Raw genomic sequence first — 26,531 nt, forward strand, 5'->3', positions numbered from 1 at the left:
AGTTTTTGAAAAGTCATATGAAAAGAACTGAAGATTCCTTGCAGAATCCATTGAAGATTCCTGGATGAATTCCTTAAAATTCCTAGAAGAGTTCATGTAAAGATTCCTAGAACAATCCCTTGAAGATTTCCAGAGGGATTTCACGAAGGCTTCTAGAGAAATTCTGGAGATATTTGTTGAAGACTCCTGGGGAGATTCAATGAAAAATTTTAGTAGAATTTCCCGAAGGCTAGAGGATTTCTTTGATTTGAAGATATCTAGTGAAAATTCCTTGTAGATTCCTGGAGAAATTCCTTAAAAATTCTTACAAGAATTGAAGATTTCTAGACGAGTTCCTTAGTGATTCCTAGAACAATCCCTTGAAGATATCCAAATTTATTCAATGATGATCTCCAGAGAAATTTCATGAAGACTTCTAGAGAAATTCCTTGAAGGTTTCTGGTGGTTCTCTTTGAAAATTTTAGAAGGATTTCTCAAAGGTAAATTCCTTGGTTAAAAGATACCTTGAAGAAATCCTTGGATTTTTGCAGGAATATGAACTCAAAAGGGATTGGGCTTCTCTTAGCTCAGTCGGTTAAGACGCAGCTACTAAGCAAGACTATGGTGAAGGTGACTGTGTTCGATTCCCTGCTACAAGAAGAATTCCTTAGTTTGAAGATACCTAGAGGAATTCCTTGAGCATTCACAGAAGGATTGCATAGAAGGTTTCTGTGGATGATTTCTAGAAGTAGCTTTCGAAGATTCCTAGAGAAATGCCCTGGAGATTCCTTGATAATTCCTGGAGGAATTCCTTAAAAAATTCTTACAAGAATTCCTTAAAGATTTCTAGAAGAGTTGCTTACTGATTCCTAGAAAAAGCTCTTGAAGATTTCCAGATGAAATAATTGAGGATCAGAGAAATTTGACGAAGACTTCTAAAGAAATTCGTTGAAAATTCCTGAAGAGATCAGTCGATAAATTTTAGAACAATTTCTCGAAGGCTAATAGTTTGCGGTTTGAAGAAACCTAGATGAATTGCTTGAATTTTCACAGATAAATTGCTTGATGATTCATAGATTACTCCAAAAGGAATTCATTGCAGGATTCCAGAAATGATTTCTAGAAGAAGTTTTTGAAGATTCCTAGAGTAATGCCATGAAGATTTCTGGAAAAGTTCTTAAAATTCCGTGAGGGGATTCTGAAATATCCTTAGAAGATTCCTACCAGAATTCATTGACGATTCCTAGAACAATTCCTAGGGGATATCGATGATATTGATAGTCCCCAGAGGAATTATACGGAGGCTTCTAAAGAATTCGTTGAGAAAATGGAGAAGAATTTCTCTAAGGCTAGAATAATTCATTGGAGAAATTGGAAGGATACTTCGAGGAATTCGTTGAATATTTACAGAAGAATTGTTTGATGATTCTTAAAGAAACTCATAACGGAATCTATTGGAGGATTCTAGAGATGATTTCTAGGAGTAGTTTTTGAAAATTCCTATGAAAAAGAGTGAACACTTTCAAGAGCAATTCCTTAAAAATTCACAGAAGCAATTATTGAGGATCCTTAGAGGAACTCCATGAAGGTTTATAGAGACATTTTTTGATGATTCTTGGACGGATTTTTTGTTTTGAAAATGTTAGATAAGAATCCTGGAGAGTTCAATAATCCCTGAAAATTTCTTGAAGATAGCTAAGGGAGTTTTTTCAAATATTCGTAGAGGAATTCCTCGAACCATTCCATGTAGATTCCTAGGGCAATTCCTTGAAGGTTCCTTTACGAATCCATTGTTCATTCTTGGAGGAATCCATTGAATTCTTATGAGAGTTCTTTAAATTCTTGGCGAAATTCCTGGAAAATAATTAGTAGAATTCTTTAAAAATTCCTCCTTTCTCTTCGTTGACAATTTTTAGAGAAATTCATTGTGGTTTTCCATGAGAAACAAGTAGAGAGTTTTTTATAGGAATTCGTAAAAGATTCGGAGATACATTCATTGAGAAACTGCTACGAGGATTTATAAAGTAATCTCTTGATGGTGCCTGGGGTGATTACCACAAAATCCTAATGACTTCAAGAAGAATTCCTTGATAATTTCTTGACGATATCTAGAATGAAGAATTGGAGATTTGTAGAGGCATTCATTCATGATTGCTAGAATCATTTCTTGATGATTTCTAGGGGAATGGCTTGAAGATTCCTAGCCGAATCCATAGAAGATTTTTGATGGAGGATCACCTTATATTCCTGGAGCAATTCCTTGAAAATCCTTAGAGGTATTCTTTAATGATTCCTCGACGAAGTCCTTGAAAATATATAGAGAAATTCTTTGAGGATTTCCTTGAGGGAGGAGTAAAGGAATTGTCAAAGGATTCATAGCGAAATTCATTGAGAATCTCTAGATAAACTTCTTTGGAGATGTTGTACTTCAAGATTTAAAAAAAAATCGTACTGGTTTCAATAAGAATTCCTAAAAAATGTCCTGAATACATCTAGAATCATCCATTAAAAATTCGTAGAGGTATTTCATGATGATGAAACAATAATTTCTTGAAGATTCCTATTCGAATCCATTGAAGATTTGTGATGGAATTCTTTGAAAACTGAGAGGAATCCCTTAAGAAATCTATAAAGATTTCACGGGGAAATTCTTGAAAAGTTCTAGGATTTTCTAAGGGGAAGATTTGTGAAATTCGAATTGGAATTCATAGAAGATTCGTTGAGTAATTAATTGAAAATCCCGAAAGAAACTGTCACGAAGACTTCTAGTGAAATTCCTTGAAGATATCTAAAGGGAGTATCTCAAGATTTTATGAAAAATAAAATCCTGATGGTTTCAAGAATAATTTCGTGAAACTTGCTTGAAGGTATCTAGAGGGATTAATTGAAGATTCATACTTGAATGTCTTGAAGATTCATAGACAATTCCTTACATTCCTGGAGATAATTCCTTGAAAATTCCTTGGGGTATTCATAGTAGATTCCTTGAGCAATCTCTTGAGGATTTCTAGAGTCATTTTACGAAGACTATAGAAAATATTGATAATTGAAGAATCCATTGAAGATTGCTGGAGGAATTCTCTAAATTCCTAGAAAAGTTCATAAAAGATTCCTGGAACAATCCCTTGAATATATCCTGATGGACTCATTGAGGATCCCTAGACGAATTTCTAGAAGCAGTTTTCGAAGATTCCTAGAGTAATGCTTTGAAGATGACTTGAAGATTCCTGGAGGAATTCCTTAAAAATTCTTACACGAATTTCTTGAAGATTTCTAGACGAGTTTCTTAGTGATTCCTAGAACAATCCCTTGAAGATATCCAGATGTATTCAATGATGATCCCCTGAGAAATTTCACGAAGGCTTCTAGAGAAATTTACTGAAAATTTTGAGAAGAAGTTATCAATTTCTTGGTTTGAATGTACCTATAGGAATTCCTTGAAGATTTGCAGAGGAATTACTTGATGATTCCTAAAGGAATGTATAGATTACTCACAAGCTTGCAAATGCTCGTTACAGCTAAAATGAGATATTTTAATGATAATTTTTATTTACAAGATGCTAGAAGAGAAGGTAAAGTGTGTGTGTGACACATAAAACCTGTCAATTTAGCTTTCAGAGGGTCACAATAGCGATTAGCTGTAACGATGAGCAACGCGATGAGCGAGCAATCAACGATCCTAAAATCGCTAGTTGTGACCTTCTGATAGCAAAATTGACAAATTTTATATGTCATACCCAAAATTGTCTACCTCTTCTTGCTTCTTACAAATTAAAATTATCATTATAGTATCTCATAGTTTCATAATTACGAAAAATAGCATTTTAGCTGTAATAAGCAATTACAAGCCTGATTACTCATGAAGAGATGATTTTTAGAGGCAGTCTCTGAAAATGCATATGAAATGGACTAAAAATTCCGAGCAGAATCCATTGAAGATTCCTGAAGGAATACCTTAAAATTCCTAGAAGATTTCATAAAAGATTGCTAGAACAACTTCTTGAAGATAACCAGATGAATTCCATGAGGATTTCCAGAGGACTTCCACGAAGGCTTCTACAGAAATTTATTGAAGATTCCTGGAGAGAATCGTGGAAAATATTGATACAAATGTCTTGAAGGCTAGACGAATTCCTTGGTTTGAAAATACCTAGAGGAATTCCATGAAGATTTGAAGAAAATCATACAGTACTTCTAAAGGAATCCATATGAGCCTTCTAGAGATGATTTCTAGAAGCAGTCTTTTTAAAATTCATGTGGAAATGGTTGAAGATTCCTAGCAGAATCCTTTGAACAATTCTGGGGGAATTCCTTAAAATTCTTGAGAAATCCTATAAGAGTTCGTTGAAGATTACTACAACAATCCTTTGGAGATGTACTGATGACATTATTAAGGATTCCTAGAAGAAGACTTCTAGAGAAATTTATTGAATGTTCCTGGAGGTATTCCTTTAAGAATTTTAGAAGAATTCCTCGTGAACTACTAGAAGAATTTCTTGGTTTGAAGATACCTAGAAGAATTCGATGGAAATATTCGCAAAGAAATTACTTGATCATCCCTAGAGGAATGCATAAGAGATTTCTAGAAGCATTCATTTAAGATTCCTTAGGGATTACCATGAAGATTCCTGGAGCAATTCCTATAAAAATTCTAAATTTCTTTGAAAATCCCCTGATGAATTTCTCGAAGATTCGTATTTTGAGGAATCTATAGGAGATTCTGATAGATATTCCTTGAAGAATTCCTAGAATAATATGAGAATTTCTCAAATCGTAATACTTTAGGCGTTCGATAAAAAAATTAAGATTCCTACACGGAACGATAATTCCTTGATGATATACTAATGAATTCATTGAAGATTCCTAGGCCAATTTCACAAATACTTCTATAGAAATTCCTTGAAGATTCATGGAGAGATTTCTTGAAGATATTTAGAAGATTTATTTAGTAGAGATCATTAACCATTCCTGGTGGAAATCCTTAAATTCCTGGAGAAAAACCGTGAATTCCCGGAAGAATTCTTAGGACAATACTAGAATAATCCCTTGAAGATTGATATATAAATTCCTAGAGTAACATGATTTGAGGAATTCCTAGAAGAATGCCTTGAATATTACTAAAAAAAAGTTCATAGAAGGTTCTGAAATGGATCGTTTGAAGATTTGGAGAGCAATTCAGTGAGGATATCTAGATGAATACAACGAAGATATCTAGAAAAATGTCTTAACGATTCCTGGAAGCCTTTTATCAATACTTCAATCGAACGCTTCTTTGAAGATTCGCAGAAGAATCGCTTGATGATATCTCGAGGTGATAGCATTATTTAAAGATTCCTGGAGGAGCTTCAGCAGAACTTTTTTGCAGATCCTTAGACAAATAACTTGAAAAATCCTAACGGGATTTATAGGAAATTCTCAGAGAAATTATTTTCGGAGTTCTATGAGGAATTATTTTTAGGAGTTCCCAGCAGAATCCCTAGCAGATTTGTGAAGGATTTCATTGAAGTTTCCGAGAGGAGATCCAAGAAGTTTCTAAGTGTAGTTCATGAATCTATTGAAAGCTACTAGAATAATTCTTTTGCGATTATTTGAGGATAGTTAATGGAAATAATTGAATATTCGTCGAGGATTTCTATGATGGTTCCTAGAAGCATTCCTTGATTTTTCCTAGGGAAATGTCCTAATGATTCGTATACTAATCCATTGAAGATTCCAGGAGGAATTGCTAGAAGATCATTAGAGGAACTTCTTGAAGGTGCCTAGAAGACATTCATTCTTCAATGAATTCGCAAAGGAATCATACGATGATTCCCAGAGGAATTATTTGAAGGTTCTCCGGGTAAATCCTTGAAGATTTCTAGAGAAATTATTTGAAAAATTTTTGGAGAAAAGATATGAGAAAATCTTAAATGAAAACATATGAAAGCGCAGAAATTTTCAAGAGCAATTCTTTAAAAATTCACAGAAGTATTAATTGAGGATCCTTAGAGGAACTCCATGAAGGCTTATAGATACATTTTTTGATGATTCTTGGGGCGGATTTTTTGAAAAAAGGTTAGATAAGAATCCTGAAGAGTTCAAGAAGATATCCCTGAAAATTTCTTGAAGATAGCTAAGGGAGTTTTTCAAATAGTCGTAGCGGAATTCCTTGATTCATTCCATGTAGATTCCTAAGAGATTTCCTTGAAGGTTGCTTGACGAATCCATTGTTCATTCTTGGAGGAATCCCTTGAATTCTGATGAGAGTTCTTCAAATTATTGGAGAAATTCCTGGAAAATAATTAGTAGAATTCTTTAAAAATTCCTCCTTTCTCTTCCTTGACAATTTTTAGAGAAATTCCTTGTGGTTTTCCATGAGAAACAAGTAGAAAGTTTTTATAGGAATTCATAAAAGATTCGGAGATAAATTCATTGAGAAACTGCCAAGAGGATTTATAAAGTAATATCTTGATGGTGCCTGGGGTGATTACCACAAAATCCTAATGACTTCAAGAAGAATTCCTTGAAAATTTCTTGACGATATCTAGAATGAAGAATTGGAGATTCATAGAGGAATTCATTCATGATTGCTAGAATCATTTCTTGATGATTTCTAGGGGAATGGCTTGAAGATTCCTAGCCGAATCCATAGAAGATTTTTGATGGAGGATCCCCTTATATTCCTGGAGCAATTCCTTGAAAATCCTTAGAGGTATTCTTCAATGATTCCTCGACGAAGTCCTTGAAAATATATAGAGAAATTATTTGAGGATTTTCCTTGAGGGAGAATTAAAGGAATTGTCAAAGGATTCGTAGCGAAATTGATTGAGAATCTCTAGATAAACTTCTTTGGAGATGTTGTACTTCAAGATTTAAAAAAAAAATCCTACTGGTTTCAAGAAGAATTCCTAAAAAATGTCTTGAATACATCTAGAGTGATCCATTGAAAAGTCGTAGAGGAATTTCATGATGACGACACAATAATTTCTTAAAGATTCCTATACGAATCCATGGAAGATTTGTGATGGAATTCTTTGAAAACTAAGAGGAATCTCTTAAGAAATCTATAAAGATTTCACGGGGAAATTCTTGAAAAGTTGTAGGATTTTCTAGGGGAAGGATTTGTGAAATTCGCATTGGAATTCATAGAAGATTCGTTGAGTAATTAATTGAAAATCCCGAGAGAAACTGTCACGAAGACTTCTAGTGAAATTCCTTGAAGATATCTAAAGGGAGTATCTCAAGATTTTAAGAAAAATAAAATCCTGATGGTTTCAAGAATAATTTCGTGAAACTTGCTTGAAAGTATCTAGAGGGATTAATTGAAGATTCATACTTGAATGTCTTGAAGATTCATAGACAATTCCTTAAATTCCTTGAGATAATTCCTTGAAAATCGATAGTGCAATTCCTTGAAAATTCCTTGGGGTATTCATAGCAGATTCCTTGAGCAATCTCTTGAGGATTTCTAGAGTCATTTCACGAAGGCTATAGAGAATATTGATCATTGAAGAATTCATTGAAGATTCCTGGAGGAATTTATCTAAATTCCTAGAAAAGTTCATAAAAGATTCCTGGAGCAATCCCTTGAATATATCCTGATGGACTCACTGAGGATCCCTAGACGAATTTCTAGTAGCAGTTTTCGAAGATTCCTAGAGTAATGCTTTGAAGATGACTTGAAGATTCCTGGAGGAATTCCTTAAAAAATCTTACATAAATTACTTGAAGATTTCTAGACGAGTTCCTTAGTGATTCCTAGAACAATCCCTTGAAGATATCCAGATGTATTCAATGATGATACCCTGAGAAATTTCACGAAGGCTTCTAGAGAAATTTATTGAAAATTTTGAGAAGAAGTTAACAATTTCTTGGTTTCAATATACCTATAGGAATTTCTTGAAGATTTGCAGAGGAACTACTTGATGATTCCTAAAGGAATTTATAGATTACTCATAAAGAAATCCATACGAGGTTTATAGAGATGATTTTTAGAAGCAGTCTCTGAAAATGCATATGAAACGGATTCCGAGCAGAATCCATTGAAGATTCCTGGAGGAATTCCTTAAATTTCCTAGAAGATTTCATAAAAGAATGCTAGAACCATTTCTTGAAGATTTCCAGTTGAATTCATTGAAGATTCCCAGAGGGCTTCCACGAAGGCTTCTACAGAAATCTATTGAAGATTCCTGGAGAGAATCTTGGAAAATATTGATAAAAATGTCCTTGAAGGCTAGACGAATTCCTTGGTTTGAAAATACCTAGAGGAATTCCTTGAAGATTTGCTTGATGGTTCCTAAAGAAAATCATACAGTACTCCTAAAGGAATCCATCCAGCTACAAAGCAAGACCATGCTGGAGGTGGCTGGGTTCGATTCCCGGTCCGGTCTAGGAATTTTTCGGGTTGGAAAATTTCGCGACTTCCCTGGGCATAGAAGTATGATTGGACTTGCCACACAATCATATCAATGCAAAAATGGTACAGGCATCGAAAGCTCTCAATTAATAACTGTGGAAGTGCATCTAGAACACTAAGTTGAGAGCACGCAATAAGCTAATATGCGATATGCAATAAGCTTGAAATGCGAAGAAGAAGAAGAAGAAGAAGAAGAAGAAGGAGGAGGCTTCTAGAGATGATTTCTAGGAGCAGTCTTTGAAAATTCATGTGGAAATGGTTGAAGATTCCTAGCAGAATCCTTTGAACAATTCTGGAGGAATTCCTTAAAATTCCTGAGAAATACTAAAAGAGTTCGTTGAAGATTACTAGAACAATCCTTTGGAGATGTACTGATGAATTCTTTAAGGATTCCTAGAAGAAGACTTCTATCGAAATTAATTGAATGTTCATGCTGACAAATTTCACGAAGGCTTCTAGAGAAATTAATTGATAATTTTGAGAAGAATTTTTCAATTTCTTGGTTTGAATTTACCTATAGGTACTCCTTGAAGATTTTCATAGGAATTACTTGATAATTCCTGAAGTAATACCTTAGATATTTTACGAAGATTTCTAGGAAAATTCCAAGAGGAATTTCTTTAAGATTATTAGAGGAATATCTTGAAAATTCCTTGATGAATTGCTAGAATATTTCTAACGGAATTTCTTGAAAATTCCTGGAGAGATGTCTTGAATATTAAAAAAACAGTTCCTGAAGGCTTCAAGAATAATTGATTGAAAATACCTAGAAGAATTCATTGAAATAATCGATAAGGAGTTTCTTGATGATTCCATGAAGCATTCCTTGAAGATTTCTAGGAGAAAGCCTTGAAGATTTTTAGATGAATCCATTGTTGATTCTTGAAGGAATTCCTTAGATTCCTAGAGCAATTCCTTGAACATCTTTAGATGAGTACTTTTACTTAGAAGAACTCATAGCAGATTCATTAAATAATCCCATGAAGATTTGCAAAGGAATTCATTGACGATACCTAGAGAATCTCCACGAAGATTTCTTGAGAATTTCCCTCGCAAATGTTTGCAGATTTTTTTTAAACGTTGGTTGAAGGAATCCAGTAAAATCCCAGAACATATCCTCTCAGATTCTTAGAGGAATACTTTGAAAATTCCTTGAAGAATTCCAGGAATATTCATAGCGAAAAACCTTAAGGATTCCTGGAGGGATATCTTATATAGTTCTAGAAAAATTCATTGAAGGCTTCAAAAAGAATTTTTTATGATACCTAGAGGAATTCATTAAAATATTCTTAGAGGAGATCCTTGATGATTCCTTGAAGCAATCCCTCAAGATTCCTAGACAAATCCATTGATGATTATCGGAGGAATCCCTTAGTTTCCTGGAGCACTTCCTTGATAATTTTTCCCTAGAGAAATTCCATGAAGTCTTCTAGAGAAATTCTTTGAAGATTCCTGGAGGAGTTTCCTAACAAGCAACAAATTCTTAGAAGAAATGCTTGAAAAGAATTATTTTAAGCATTTCGGGGAAATTCCATCAATTCTCAGAACCCATTGTTGATTCTTCCAATAATTCACAATTAATGAAAAAATCCCTTAGATTCCTTGAGCAATTCCTTGAAAATCCTTAGAGGAGTACTTTGAAGTTTCCCAGAGGAACTCATAGCAGATACTTTGAATAATCCCATGAAGATTTACAGAGGAGGTCATTGAGAATCACTAGATAAATTCCACGAAGACTTCTTAAGCACATCTGCCTGTCTTTTTATGGGGTCGAAATTGAAATTTGATTGGGCATAAGAACGTTTTCCCCTCTAAGAATATTCCTATATTCTTCATATTCCGTGCAAAGCGCAGCTCATCGAAGGATTATTATTGAACAACTTGAACAGTAGCACCACAGCACGTTGACCTCGTATTCTTTATCGAAAGCCTCACAACGTTGTATGAATCTATGCGCCTCATAGGAATAGAACTTCTACCGCTTGATTTCGTGGGCAAATTTCTAATCTAAATTTATACAAAAACGTCACATCGTAATTCAAGCTCAACGAATCTGCCAGGTTGGTGACTATTCATGACGCAGTCAAAACTATTTCTATCGTTTCTATTCTATTGCACAACAACAGGGAAAAACGAGGACTATAACAGTTGTATGTACGTTTGTCAGTCGGAAGAACAGGGTAACACTTTCACTATCAAAAGACGCATTCGGAAAATGGGGATTCTGGGGGGTTGGATGGCTGACAAGGTCTCACGTGCGTGTGGTAGAGGGGGTTCTCGATGAATGGGGTGGGAATTAGACGTCTGCAAAAGTTCTTCCCCATTATCGGATAGACTGTATCCGAACGTGGAACTTTGCGTGATCACATTCACAACTTTCGTCTTCGTCAGTCTTGGAAACAAATTCTATCAACTATTGAAAGCTGCATTGACAGCTCTATTAATAGCAGCGCCGACTATTTGGAAGCTGAAGGAGTCTGACAGTTGTTCATAATTTCACTCATGTGTAAAATAGAAGTCGCTTTCAGAATCTTCACATTTTCTTTATCACAATCCATGTCGACCGAAGAAGGAGCAAAACTTCATTATGTATTCCTTACCAAGTTCAGGTGGTACCAGCACCATCGAGGAAACGATTGCTGTTCTATTTTTAATTTAACTCACTCCACCCAATCTGACCATCGCATCGCGCGGTGCCTGGTCGTTGGAACTGGGTGTTTCATAACAACATTCCGTAAAGCTGGGAAAGTACGTGAGTGCATTGCATTGGGGATCGCTCATCGAACCACAGACAAACAGACGTGACTATTTTCAATTGTCGTTTATGCATTTAGCGTTTAGTTTAATTCGCGAATTTCCCACCACAGCGTTGGCATCGGATCACTATGACGTTTATATACATTCTACCGAACTTGTATGCAATATTTTTTTTAGATTTGAAGCATACACGGAAAATTAATCTAACTCATATTTTAGTACCATTCACAATGCAAAAACATAGGTCACTCATAGAATGAGTAAATTTAGCCTTAAATATGAGTAAATGTCACTCATATACGAGTAGATTTTACTCAACTATGAGTGACATTTACTCATATTTGAGTTAAAACCTACGCTTTTGTGAATCTGAATGAACGGTACTGAAATATGAGTCATATTCGTTTGCCGTGAGCTTATTTTCCGCGAATATCTCGTTCGGTTCGGTGACGATATTTTTAAGGAAAAAATATTGAAAGCGTATCGTTTGTTTGTCTGTGATCGAACTGTGTAGGTAGGTACCTAGAAAACTGTGCGCTGCAGCTGTTCGTCTGCTTCGATATATATTTTTTTTTCGGGCGGGAAATATTAGGTATTGGGGTGTTATGTTGGGCGACCTTGCACGCCTCCATCGTTGGTTGGTAGTCCGTACAACAGTGTACATACAGTCAGACACACACGCGATGGAGGTTATTTTTATTCGTTGACTTTTTATTTTATTTTAATCTCTATCTATTACGTCTATGAGGAAGGAATTGGTGGTTGATGGTAAGTGAAATGATGTCTAAAGTGTGGAAATGTGTACGTGTAAGTGGGATGAAATTAAGGCAATTTATCTACAATTGAAGAAAGGAAACAAAATGACTAGGGTTGAAATCAGTCAGAACACCATTATTCTAAATTATTTTGAAAACGGAGAGTTGGCAATTTTGCTATCCATCGATTGGATTCCTTCACATTTTTAAGGGCTTCTAAGTGACTGTCAAATGACCGGTTGCATAGTTCCCATCCAGTTTCTTATTTTTTACTCGTGCTGCTTTCCTCGATGACCAGTTGACATTCAGCTTAGACATTCAGCTTAGACATTCAGCGTAGACATTCGGAGGTAGATACTCGGCGAATGAGAACGACCCAAATTTGAGTTCAGTTCACTCATAGTCGCCAAAAGTGCAGGAACTCAACGATGAGTAAATTGCCTCATGTTTTCCTGTGGAAAACCTCAAAAATCTACCGGAAAATGACGAAAATTTTACTCATTCTAGGAGTAGTACCAATAGACTGAGTGAATCCAATCTTTACTTTTCTCATATTCGGGAAGTTTTTCCTGGACAAACCTGGACAATCCTGGAAAAACATGAGGCAAATTTACACATCGTTGAGTTCCTGCCCTTTATGTCATTTATAAGTTAACTAAACTAAAATTTGGGTCGTTCTCATTAGCTGTGTAGTGATGTATAGTCGGTACCTGGATACTGCGGAATCAATCGATTTGATTTTACAAGCCAATGGAAAATTGATTGTGAATTTTCTCAAGTGTAGCAAATTCGTGGCAAATAGCGGTTATATTTCAAATTAGGATAACAGTTCTGAAATTGTACACAATGGGCACTTTGAAATTGACTGACTAATAAAAGTTGAACTTTTCCCAAAGCAATTCCAAAACTTCCCGGAGGAATTCCCAGAATTCCAGAAAATAATCCAAATGATTCTGATGGTATTCCCAAAATTTTCGAGAAATTTTTGGTTAGTTAAGTTTCAGAATTTCTGGACCAAGTTGAAACAATCCCGGAGGAAATCCCAGAACATCCGGAGGAAATCCGAAAACTTTTGAAAGTGTTGGTAGAGTTTCGGAAGAAATACGCAGAATTCCTGGAGGAAATAGAAGATTTTCCGGAGGATTTCGCTCAATTTCAGAAATTTGCAGAATTTGATGAAGATGTTCAGGATTCACGGAATAGTATTCCAGGAGAATGCCCAGATTCTTCGGGGAGATTTTCTTAATTACCAGTACAATTTGGTGGAGTTTCCGGAGATCTTACGAAATCACCGGAGGAATTAATGGATTTCAGTGAGAATTCACATAAATAGTGGAAGAATACGGCGAATGTTCCAAAGGAAAACTCAGCAATCCACCTGAAGAAATTTGGAGATTTGTATGGGATATTTTCAAAGATCATAAAATGTTCGGAGAACTTTTTTGGATTCCCTGAGCAATTCAGCACTCCCGGATTGATTATTTTAATTCTCGGAAAAAGTTGAAAACTTCCCAGACAAAATCGCCAAACATCTCCTCCCAGGATTCCCGGGGGGTTACGCAGAATTTTCTGAACAAATTTTGAGAATTCTCGGAACAAGTTGGTTAAATTCCGAGAGAATTCATAGAATCCCCAGAGGAGTTCACAGAATTTCCAGAAGAATAGTCAGTATACTCGGAAGAATTCCTAGTATTTCAAGAGGATGAAGCAACCAGTAAATTTTAGGAGGAATATGTGGAATTTCAGGTGGGTTTTGGAAAACACCCGGAGAATTTTGGTGAATTCATAGACGAATTTGATCTCCCGGTGGAATTTGTGAATTCCTGGAAGAATTTGTGGAATTTCCCGGATGAATTTAGAGAATTCAAAGAGGAATTTGTGGAACTTTCGGAGGATATCACAGATTTTCCGGTGAAATTGGTAGAATTTCTAGCTGGTAGGTTTTAAACAATTTCTTGAGGGATTGGAAGAATTACCAAGGAGCTACGACTAACAGTTTATCTAATTAAGGAAGTTATAAATCTTCGAAAAAAAATTTAAATATTCTCTGACGAGTTATTAAAACTTCCCTAAAAAAATCACTGAATTCTTAGTAGAAATCGCAAAATAATTAAAGGAATTCGAAAAAAAATTCTAGGGATAATTTTATCTCCGGAACGTACGAGGTATTTTCGGAACAATGTGGTTGAATTCATGGAGAAATTGGCAGAATTCTCGGATGGATTTGAAGAATTTTTAGTGAGATTTGTAGAATTTCACAAAATTATTAGAGGAATTTTTAAAATTCTCTAATGGAAATCCCAGAGATTCACAGAATTTTAGGAAGAAATTTCTAAAACGTTTCCCTATTCATAATTCCGGTGGATTTCACTTAATTTACAGATGAATTTTCAAAATTCCCTGAACAAGTTACAAAATTCTCCGAGAAAATTGCTGAACATCTGGAGAAGATCTTGCGGTGGTATTGGCACCGACAAACCGACATGACACTTAACTCTGACTTATGCCCGAAAATCGTAAACGGTCGATTTAAATGTGCAGTGATCCGAACTGTCAAGACCATAGGATTTTTTTATCTAGATAAAAATAATTTGACCAGAATAGATCAGACATGAACCAATTCATAACTTTTGCATTCGGGTTCACGGGCTAAATATTTCCCGCGAACAAGGAGCCAGATGTCAGTAGTGTGATTTGGTCAGAAATTTTATTGTTTTTGCTATGGTCACTCATGTCCGTTTGTCGGTGGTATTGGTAGAATTTCCGAACGATTTCGGACAATTTCCCTTGGGATTGGCCAATTTGGCAGAATTGCTGGAGGAATTTTAAAAATTCCCAGAGAAATAAATAAATACTTTTCAAAGGATTTCGCAGAATACCGGATTTCCGTAGAAAGTTCCGAAATTCCCAAAGGATTTAAAATTTATTCTGGAAAAGATTGATTAATTCCCTAGGAATTAACATTCCTTGAAGAATTCCAGGAAAATTCCTAGCGGAATGCTTTGAAGATTCCTGGAACAAATTCTGGGCATCTTGAAGATTTTTAGAAAATTTTAGGAATTGCTTGAAGATACCTATAGGAATTCATAGAGAGATTCGTAGTGGAGTTCTTTTATCCTTCCATGAAAATTCCTGAAGAATGTCTTGAAGATTTCTAGATGAATCTCTTGTTGATTCTTGGAGAAATTCCTAGCAATCATTCAGTAGATTCCTAGAGCAATTCCTTGATATTTTTTTTCGAGAAATTTCTTTACTAATTCCCAGTGAAACTTATAGGAGGTTCGTTGACCAATACCATGTAGATTTGCGATCCTTAGCAAATGTCCACGAAGATTTCTTGAGAACTTCCCTTGGAAATTATTTAATCGCTCTCAGAAGAAATTCAGGAAAAATCCCAGTGCATTTCCTCAAAGATTCTTAGAGGAATACTTTGAACATTTTTTTAAAGAATTCTAGGAATATTCTTAGTGTAATTTCATGAAAATTCCTGTAGGAATATCTTGAAATTTTTTACAAAAATAATATCTTGACGATACCTAGAGGAGTTCATAGAAGAAATCGTAAGAGAGTTTCTTGATGAGTTCATGAAGAATTCTTTGATGATTCCCTGATAATGCCTTGAAGATTCTTAGATGAATCCATTGTTGATTCTTGGAGGAATTCCTAGAAATCATTCCCTTAAATTCGTAGGGCAATCTTTTATATTTTTTTAGAGGAATTCCTTGAACATTCCAAGAGAAACTCATTGCAGGTTTGTTGAATAATCCCATGTAGATTTAGAAAGGAATTCATTTACGGCCCCCAGAGAATCTCCAGGAAGATTCCTTGGGCAGTTCCTTGAAAATCCTTAAAGAAGTACTTTGAAGATTTCTAGAAGAACTCGTAGCAGTAACTTGAATAATCCCATGAAGACTTCTTGAGAATGTCCCTTGAAAATGTCGGGAGGAATTGCTTAAACGATCTTAGAAGAACTCCAGGAATAACCCCAGAGAATTCCATTTAAGATTCTTATTGTTAAACTTTGAACATTTCTTGAAAAATTTCAGGAATATTCCTAGTATAATTTATTAAAGATTCCTCGAGGAATATCTTAATGATTATTAGAAAAAATCCTTGAAGGCTTCAACAAGAATTTCTAGACCATACCTAGAGGAATTCATAGAAAGATTCGTAGAGGAGTTCCTTGATGAAGTATTCCTTAAAAATTGCTAAAGGAATGCCTTGAAGATTTCTAGACAAATCCATTGATGATTTTTGGAGAAATACCTTAGGTTCCAGAGCAATTCTTTGAAAATCCTTAGAGAAGTACTTTGAAGTTTCCTAGAGTAACTCTTAGCAAGTTCCTTGGATAATCCCTTGAGAATTTCCCTTAAAATTTTCGGGAGGAATTCCTTAAACGTTCTTAGAAGAACTCCAGGAATAATCCCAGATAATTCCCTTTAAATCTTAAATAAGAGTAAAACTATGAACATTTCTTGAAGAATTCCAGAAATATTCCTAAAAGCATTTCTTGAAGAATTCTCGAGGGATATCTTAATGATTATTAGACAAATTCTTTAAAGGTTTCAACAAGAATTTCTTGACGATACCTAGAGGAATTCATAGAAAGATTCGTGGAGGAGTTCTTTGTTGATTTCTTGAAACATTCCTTGGAGCAATTCGGAATTCCTGGAAGATTAGAGAATTCCCTACCCGAAAAAATAGCTGTATTTTCAGTGAATTTCACATAATTATCTTAGATATCAGCAAAAATCTCGGAGCAATTCGGATTTCCAGGTGGAGTTTCTAAAAAGAGAAATCAAGTGGTTTAAATAAAAAAATAATACTATTTTAAAAATTACATTGATCAGGTTTTCTCTAATGTATCATCGAAAAAATGTAATTTTTTAAATAATATTATTATTTTTATTTAAATCGCTGGTAAATTCTATCAGAAAGTGAATTCCAGTTAGGTACTTTGGTCATGATCGATCAGAAAGTTATCAAGGCTTTTCTTATGATGGAGTTTTCCAAGCAGCAACGTGCGTCTCCATAATTATTTCGAGGAATCCAGTTCCGTGCCCAGAATTCATATATAAAACGATTTAAAAAGTTTAGTATAAGCATTTAAGTGAAAATAAGAGGTACGTTAAAAATGAATGACAGATTCGTAAAGTACGCATTTAGTACCTCACATTTCCGTAGATATCTGGTCGATCGACTCGGTCACTGCTGAAATCGTATGTCTATCCAGCGGGACACGGGTTTTCCGGGAAGCTTTGAAGTACGTCCAAAATCCTTGAAGGTACGCTATGGTCGCTATTGGTACATTCCAAAACACGTTTTAACAATGAAATTCGTTAAGTTTGTCCCGCTGGATAGATTGACGTGGGAGGTTAAGCAGAATTTTCGGAATACATTTTGAGAATTCCCGCAATTGTTTGATTATTTGATTTAGTTCCGGAGTAATTCACAGAATCACAGCATTTCCGAAAGAATTGATAGAATTCTCAGAAGAACTTGCATTGTTCTCGGAGAAATTCCTAGTATTTTAAGAGGAATTTGTAATTTTATCGAGGATCTTGGGAATTACAGGTGCGATTTTTATAACTCCCGGAGAAGTTTGGTGATCTCCTGGACGAATTTGTGATCTCCCGGTTGAATTGGTGAATTCTCGGGGGAATTAGGGATTTTCTGGAAGAATTTGAAAATGATTAATTTGGAGAATTCCTGGAGAAATTTGTGGAACTTACGGACGAATATGGGGGATTTCAGGAGGAATAGAGCGAAACCTCGGTGAAATTTGGTGAATTTTTGGAGGAATTTGTAAATTCCTGATGATATTTGTGGATTCCCGAAGGAATTAGGGAATTTCCGGAAGAATTTGGAGATTTCATGGATGAGTTTGTGATCTTCCAGTGTAATTTGTGACCTCCCGGAGGAATTAGGGATTTCCTGGAAAAATTTGGGAATTTGCAGAATTCATGTAGAAATTTAGGGGCCTCCCTTAGCTCAGTCGGTAGAGGCGCAGCTACAATGCAAGACCATGCTGGAGGTGGCTGGGTTCGATTCCCGGTCCGGTCTAGGAATTTTTCGGGTTGGAAAATTTCTCGACTTCCCTGGGCATATGATTGGACTTGCCACACAATTATACCAATGCAAAAATGGTACAGGCATCGCAAGCTCTCAATTAATAACTGTGGAAGTGTCTCTAGAACACTAAGTTGAGAGCACGCAATAAGTTAATATGCGATATGCAATAAGCTTGAAATGCGAAGAAGAAGAAGAAGAAGATGTAGAAATTTGTGGAACTTCCGGAGAACTATGGGGGATTCCAGGAGGGATTGAGAGAAACTCCGGTGAAATTTGTTGAATTTTTGGAGGGATTTGTGAATACATGGAGGCATTTGTGATTATATTTGTAGATTCCCGGAGGGATTGGGGAATTTCCGGATGAATTTGGAGAATTTATGGAGGGATTTGTGTAAGTCCCGGAGGGATTTATGTAAGCCCCGGAGGAATTTGAGGAATTTACGGATTATTTTGGCGATTTAGTGGAGAAATTGTGTGAATTACCGAAGAAACTTGAGGAGTTTCAGGAATTTCCTGAGAAATTCAGAAAATTCCATGGGGAATTCGAAGATCTTTCAGAGGAATTCACACAATTTAGAGAGCAATTTGGAGAATTTCCTGCATAATTCGTGGATAATCTGGAGCATTTCGCAGTGTTTCCGGTGCTATTCCCAGATAGTAGAGAAGGGCACAGAGATCTATGTAGATTTAGTTTGGTGTGGGTTGATTTGAAGAGAGTTCGAAGATGGCTAGTTGGGTGAATTTCCTATATGGATAGGCAAAGGATTTTATTAGTGGAACGCTTTTTGAGTGGTGATTGCTCCCTTCTGATATCAGAAGACTTTGGGGACTAGTCCGGCACGTCCATAAAATCTGGCTCAAATTTGAGTTCAATTTACACAGTTTCGCTAATACCGTTTACTCATAGAGCTAGTACAAATCTGTTCTAATATGAATATGATTGAAAATAAGTTACTCGGTCTATGAGTAACCGTGGTTTTAGTAATACCATAGAGGTAACTCTAAGACCAGCAGGTCCCGAAGAAACGTGCTCAACTTTTTGGCTCAGCTCTAGTACTCCCTTCGGTCCCAAGCTAATCGATGCACCCCTCAAAACATAGGAAAATCCACTAACCCCTCATTTTATCTGTCAAACTTTCATAGCGAATCAAAACAAAAATAGTGTAGTACTAGATTTTTGACTTGTTCGTTAATCTATTTGCTTGGGACCAATAGGCTAGTCAAGTAGTGAGCCAATTTAAAATCGATAGTTTCATATTGATTGTTGGTAATACTGAGTAAACGGATTTCAAATTTGAGCTACACACTTAATTTTATTGACCAAATCTCAGTAGTTTTTGCCGAGATCTCAGCAAAAGTGATGTTTGGTTGCCGGCAAAAAGTGTGAAGATTCAATGAATTTCTAAGCCAGATTTGTTAGATTTTTTTTTTAAGCTCTAAGATTCTTTATGGTCAGTCTGGTGAGCGTTGGAGATGGATTCAGATATGGGTACTCTAGGATTCGAGAACGAGTACGAAAGGCATGCCGAATTCCAGAACAAGCTTGGTTCATTGCCCCTTGCGATCATTTTTGCGAAGTTTCATGGAACGCTGCTGAGTCATCAAATCGGCGTCTGAATTTTGAGTTTCTGATAGGATTTTGACACAATTTTCCAAAAGGAATCGACGCCGGATGAAGTCAAGTTTGACTGCCAGTGTTTAGGCAAAATAACAGGGACTTGAAAAATGTTCACATGTCTTCAAAATTCCACAGTTTCAGGAATAACTAACTGAAGCATTCTACAGAGAAACTAGCTTTAGTATATTCGCTCAATATTTGCAGTAGCTACCGGACACTAGAAATGTTTCGGATGTTGTAAGGTTATGCCAATTTTTCTGCCACTGATGATTTTGAGATGTTGGTTGAAAATCTTAAATGTTAAAGATCTTATGTCGGTCCATACTCAACCGAGATACGACCATTTCTGGAGAAAAAAAGAAGCTCTGAGAAATTCATGTAACTGCATTCAACCTTTTGAAGTCTAGAGATCTTTAGGAAAGTTTCATCGAAATCCGAGAAATTTCATGAACACCATCAGAAGAGTAACGAGAACCTTAAGAAGGTTCTAAGAACTTTAGGAAAGATTATACAACTTCAGGGCGGTCCACAAAGCATTGAGGAACTTTAGAGGAATGAACTGAAATCCCGAGGATTTCGGGTAAATTTCATAGAGAAGTTTCGAGAACTTCTATATTATTCTGGACACTTCAGGGAAGCTTCGGAAACTTCAAGGCTGTTCCATCAGCTACACGAAAATTTCAGGAACTTATAAGAACTTGATCGAAATTAAGAGAACTTCAGGGAAGTCAAGAAAATTTCTGAGAAGTTCAGAGAACTTGAGGAAAATTTTGGAAACTATAGATAAATTCCAAGAACCTCAGAGGAATCTTCATGGAAGTTCAGAGATCGTACGGATAGTCCCAATGGCTTCAGGAAAGTCCAGACTTTCCGGAAAGTTGAGAGATCTGTAAAGGTAAGTTTCCATAAATTCAGGACAGCTCCATGAATTTCAGGAAAATTTTAAGAAGCTTTAAGAAGTTCCGGGAGTTACAGGAAACTCCAATGAGGTTTCGAAAACTTCAGGAAAGTTTTAGGAATTTCAGAAATTCAAGGCGATTTCAGGAAAATTACGGGAATTTTTAAAAAGTTCTGAGAAATTCAGGAAATTTAAGAAGTTTCGGGAGTTTCAGGAAAGTCCAGAAATCTTCAAGGAACTTCAAGCAAATTGCAGGAATATAATATAAGTTCCAAGGGAATTTCCAAAAACTTAAGCAAAGTTCTGAGATCTTCAGGGAAATTCAGAGAACTTCAGGGAAGATTTGAGATTTTTGAGCAGTTTCATTATTTTCATAGCAGATGCCTTGAATAATCCCATGAAGATTTACAAAGAAATTCATTGATGATCTCTAGAGAAATTCCAAGAAGACTTCTTGAGAGTTTCCCTTCAAGATTTCTGGAGGAATTCCTTGAACGTTCCTAGGAAAAATCCCAGAGTATTTCTATACAGATTCTCAGAGATTCCTGGAGGGATATTTTAAAGATTTTTCGAAAAATTCCTTGAAGGCCTTCAAGTAGAATTTCATGAAGATACCTAGAAGACTTCATAGAAAGATTCGTAGAGGAATTCCTCGATGGTTCCTTGAAGCATTCCTTGAAGATTCCAAAACAAATCCATTGATGATTATTGAAGGCATTCCTTCAATTCAGGAAGGAATCCCTTAGATTACTGGGGCACTTCCATGGTAATTTTTAGAGGAATTCCTTAAAAGATTCCTATAGGAATTCATAACAGATTCCTTAATTAATCCCACGAGAATCAGAGAGAAGTTTCATATAGACTTCTAGAGCAATTCTTTGAAGATTACTGGAGGAGTTTCCTAGCAAAAGTTGTAAAGAGTTTCTTGTACATTCTTAGAGGAAATCCTTGAAGATTTTTAAAGAAATGCTTAGAAGTATTTTCAATTAATTTAATGCATTCTCAGATTAAATTACCATTGTTCATGGAAGAATTCTTTGGAAAATCCTTGAAAATCCTTAGAGGAGTACTTTGAAGAATCCTAGAGGAACTCGTAGCAGATTCGTTGAATAATTCCATGAAGATTTACAAAGGAGCTCATTGACGATCTCTAGAGAAATTCCACGATGACTTCTTGAGAGTTTTCCTAAAAGATGTCTGGAGGAGATTGTTTAAACGTTTAGAAGAACTCCAGAAAGAATCACAAAGCATTTTCTTAAAGATTCTTAGAGGATACTTTGAGCATTCCCTGAAAAATTCCAGGAATATGCCAAGCGGAATTCCTTGATGATTCCTGGAGGGATAGCTTTAAGATTGAACATTTTCAGGGATATTCCCAGTATTTCAAGGAAGATTAGAGAACTGTAGAGTAGTTTCAATAATTGGTTACAGGAATTTATTATTCCGAGAATTTCAGGAACGCTCCAAAAAGTTTGAGGAATATGGCGGGGTATTAAGGAAGGTTTGATAAATATCAGAAAAATGGTTGGAACGGTAGAGTAGTTCCTAGAACTTTTTTAAAAGTTAAAAAATTTCATTATTAAGTAATGACAACTTCAGGCAAGTCTAGAAGGAATGCAAGAAACTCAGGGAAGTTTAAGAGAAGCTCCATGAACTTCAAAGGAGTTTCGAAATCTTCAGAAAAATTTTAGGACTTGAGTTCAGTAAAATTACGGGAACTTTCAAAATGTTCTGAGAAATACAGGGAAGCTTAGCGAACTAAAGTCTGGAACGCTCAAAAATTGGTCAACTTTAAATTGGTGTATTTCTGTTAAAATGCATTTAAAAAACCTGAAATGCAGCATTTGGAAGTTGCGTGTATATACAATGGTAGCTATGATGAGTGTTCACCTTTTGCTCTCCAGTTTTCAAAATGACGTCCAAGAAAGAGGAGCAGCGTGTCAAAATTTTGCTCGCGCAGCAAGAGAATCCAACGTTCTCACGACGAAACTTATGTGAAGGTGGATTTCAAGTAGCTTCCGGGACAGGAGTTTTATACCGCATCAGGAAAAGGGAAGGTGGCTGAAATTTTCTAAACCATCAAACTATCGAAGTTCCTGAATAATCCATGAAAAACGAGCAGCAGTTTAAATCTAATTGGCGTTCGGCGGCGAATAAGGTCGATGAGACCACTGTGCAAAATTTAATGGAAGCGGTTAAGCGGAAGGCACGGCAGTTCAGATTTGGCAAACCAAACGAATAAACGATTATTTTTTCCTTTAAATATTTTCGTTTCTTTCAGTCAAAATTCAAATCACAAAAATCTTCTTATTTTTCTTTTGGTAGTTCAAACCAAAAGAAAAATAAGAATATTTTTGTGATATGAAAGAAACGATTTTTTGCCGGCCAATTTTTGAGCGTTCCAGTCTTTATACTGAAGTTTGGATATGTTTAGGGCAGTTCCAATACCTTCACATAGGCACCGGAAACTTCAGAACAGTCCAGACTTTCGGGTTAGTTTAAAGACCTGTAAAGGTTAGTTTCAAAAAATTCAGGACAGCCCCATGAATTTCAGGACAATTTTAAGAAGCTTTTAGAAGTTCCGGGAGTTTCAGGAAAGTCCAATGAGGTTTCGAAAACTTGGAATTTCAGAAATTTAAGGCAATTCCAGGAAAATTACGGGAACTTTTAAAAAGTTCTGAGAAATTCAGGGAAGCTTAGAGAACTTTATTAAAGTTCGGATATGTTTAGGACAGTTCCAATACCTTCACAAAGGCACCGGAAAGTTCAGAACAGTCTAGACTGTTGGCGAAGTTTAAAGATAGATTTCGTAATTTTACATCAGCTTTTCATTGATAAAAAAAATGTACTGTTTTCACTTTTATAATCGTAATCGTTTCGATCCAAGATTTGGAATCTACATCAATGTTAGTTTTAGATCGTACTATTTTAAATCAGTGCCATTTAATTTCAATGATTCAAAGAGCTTTTTGAAAATGTCTGTTGGGCGTTCACTAAAAAAAAAAACACTTTTGTCTTCACAAATTCTCCCAAATTTCTGTAGTTCAAATTATTTGCAAAAAATCCGCTTTAGATTGACAACACGCACGAACACAATCCGAATTCTACTTACGCTGTTTTTGTCATTACCTATAGTCACACAAATCGCTCGAATTTGTTCTTCAACCAATAATTCCATTTTGAACAGTTTTAACAGAGACTGATTTCAACCCAACTAAAATTTAATCATCTATAACAGAAAATGGATAGAATTTCAGAACTTAAAAAGTAAATACAGAACAACTGAAAAGAGAAATCACTACTTTTAAATCTACTTATCTAGAAGTGGTTATATGATTGAATATATATATATATTAATAAAATTTAGGTTATCAAGAAAACTCACGCTAATGCTATTACTACGAAGTCCAACCAATTCCATGCATCTCTAAGATAAGTAAACGGTTGTAATATGAAACCTCGCGCCATCACTTTTACACCTGATTCGAACGTGTAGATGCCGGTGAATATCACCCTGTGTTGCAGTAGCAGTAGTAGTAGTAGTAGTAGTTGTAGTAGTTGTTGGTTAATTGGTTCAAGGGAGTAAAACAACGAATTCCGGTTAAGTTTGATTGTTACAGCGTTACTTGAATCGAACAGAAATCAATGTGCAAATGCTAAACTCTCCTATGCTCCTATTTTTTTTAATTTTCATGAATCTGACCTAATCGCTATCGGGTTTTGCTTTCACCCTGAAGGCTTTTGCTATTTCACGCCAGTCTCGGCGAACGGATACAATTCCAATCCCGCGCTTCCATCATTCTGCTAGGAAGAGGACACACTTGTGGCAGGCAGGTAGCAGTCGATGCCTTCATCCGACGAAGACGACGGCCACCTTCCCGGGCTCGCATGGAGTCACAAATTAGAACTTGCTACATGTAGACACGAACCTGCAGCGAGCATCCAGCCGTTATCCTAATGGTACACTGGAAACGTGATAGGAAAGTTTTACTGCAGTATACCTTCGTCGTACGCAAGCGTTTCTTGGAGCAGAAGTTAGTCCCTGTGTCCCGACGCCGCCAGAACGAGGCACGGTCGAACGTGTGTGTCATGTTGAAAAATTGTAAGTGCCCTTCTCTGGCAGCCGGCGATGGAATTGCGACGACTAGTAGGTTTATATAGTCTCCGGTAACGACGATACTTTCCCAAGTGGGCCAACCGGACGCGCTCGTTTGCTTCCTCTCCTCCGCGATGCTACAGACGTGTGCCAAATTAGGATAAAAGGGTCACTCGAGGATGGAATTATTGGTAGGCATCGTTTTTTTTTATTGGTGGTGAATTTCCGGATCAGGAGAAATTTGAGTGATTTATGAAACATTTCTAATCGAACTTAGTGAGCACAGTGCTGCTAATATGCAAATGCTTCAATTGATCGCGATCCTACAGGACCGTTAAATACCTCACCTCATTCAAAGTCACTTCATGTACTGCCAATTATTTCACATCCACGTTCAATTGATCCATGGCAGTGAAGTAAAACTCAATTTTAAACCGCCATCGACCCAATGTCGGGTTCGTATCGGATAACTGTCGGGTTTTTAGGATAATTTTGGATTGAAGTCTGGCAGAAGATGGTGTCCGATTGGCTTGGAAATTTCGTTGGAATGTCGATTAGAGAACCGTTTCTCAGCTTAAGTTGAGCTGGGACGGGACTTGACAATCGGGTAGCGATTTCGAGCCAATTTGCTGTCAAATTCGAGCCAGTTGCTGATTGGTCGATTTGACAGTAGCAATCGTGGAATCAAAAGGATAGAGGGATCGCATCAATCTGACTGGCAGTGATGCCGGAACCAATGGTGACGTCAATGACGTTGTTAATAGTTTATATTTGCGAAACGAAAGTTGGAATATAGGGTCCACGGCGTGTTTTAAGAGATGGATATTATTGTTTGTTTATGGTTGTTTTTATTGTGTTAAGCAAAAATGATGACAAGGTAGAAACTACGAATCAAATTAAAATTAAAATAGAAAAATCAGTTTGCAATCCTGGCATCATTGGTCAACTCCGTCAAACACCATCGACGGGCATTCATCAAAAACATTAAGAAGAGTGAGAAGCTGGATTGTCAAGTCCCGTCCCGGAAGTTGAGGAATGCTTTTGACAATTGGCGAAGCCGACCGAATTCCTCTATTCGAATGAGGTTGCTTTGATGTTCTTATTTTCGTTGATCGTTCTTATTTTCGTCAAATATTTTCCATTAGATTTGATAAGAAGCAGTACTAGTTTCGTGAATAAGCTCTTAATTGACAGGGTGCATAAATTCTAATTCCTGAAATTGTTTAAATTTTACTCAAACTTTATCAGAACGGTTAAAAGACAGAGTGGTACAAGTGCAGTATGATTGTATTTGGATATCCAATTAGTAGCATAACGCATTCATAGGCATACTTGGTATAGAAGTCCAGAGAGCTGACGTTACTACACACTGCATAACTTCATCGAACAATTGCTAGATAAGTTCAAACAAATTCCTGGACAAGTACCAAAAACTTCCCGGGAAGCTTCTAAGAAGTCCATGCATAAGTTCTGAGTACCTTTCGGGGAAGTTTATAACATGTCCTGCAGTACACCAGAGAATTTCCAATAGAATCCAAAGATTTTCATCGGAAAGTACAGACCGTTTGCCTGATATGAAAACTTCCTGGAAAAGTTCAAAGAATTTTCCGGAGAAAACAATCTGGAGAAGTCTTCAGATCTTCCACTAGAACTCGCAATACCTTTCTGGAGTTCAGGAAATTTCCCGAACAAGCTCAGAGAACCTCAGATAAGCTATATGAGTCTTCCAGGGCCACTTCCTGACCTGGTAAAGCACAAGTGTATTCACAATTAATATGTTTGGAGTAGTTAAGAAAACTTCTTTGAAAAACTCGAAAAGTTTCGTGAAGAATTTCTTGTCAAAGTGGAGCAGCAGTAACAAATAAAAATCAGACTCGGCCTTTCCGATTGGCAAGAACTTTGTATAATTGTTTGTTATGGTCAATCATTCACTTTTGTTCCAAAAATTGAGCCATTTTTAA

The 26,531-nt window shown here is 36.1% G+C and overlaps 1 protein-coding gene across 50 annotated transcripts in view; it reads right to left on the bottom strand.

Annotated features, from left to right (window-relative positions):
• The window catches only part of para (paralytic), a 382,611-nt gene that overhangs the window by 166,820 nt on the left and 189,260 nt on the right, over nt 1-26,531 (bottom strand). For all 50 annotated transcript variants that reach the window (XM_065226528.1, XM_065226876.1, XM_065226868.1 and 47 more), the window contains one exon: nt 23,860-23,988. In XM_065226528.1, the coding sequence (XP_065082600.1) occupies nt 23,860-23,988 (129 nt within the window). The remainder of the gene's footprint in view (nt 1-23,859; nt 23,989-26,531) is intronic.

The sequence above is a fragment of the Ochlerotatus camptorhynchus genome, unplaced genomic scaffold (genome assembly GCF_037179485.1).
Source record: "Ochlerotatus camptorhynchus isolate MF236.1 unplaced genomic scaffold, CSIRO-AGI_Acam_v1.1 ptg000022l, whole genome shotgun sequence".
Classification (NCBI taxonomy): domain Eukaryota; kingdom Metazoa; phylum Arthropoda; class Insecta; order Diptera; family Culicidae; genus Ochlerotatus; species Ochlerotatus camptorhynchus.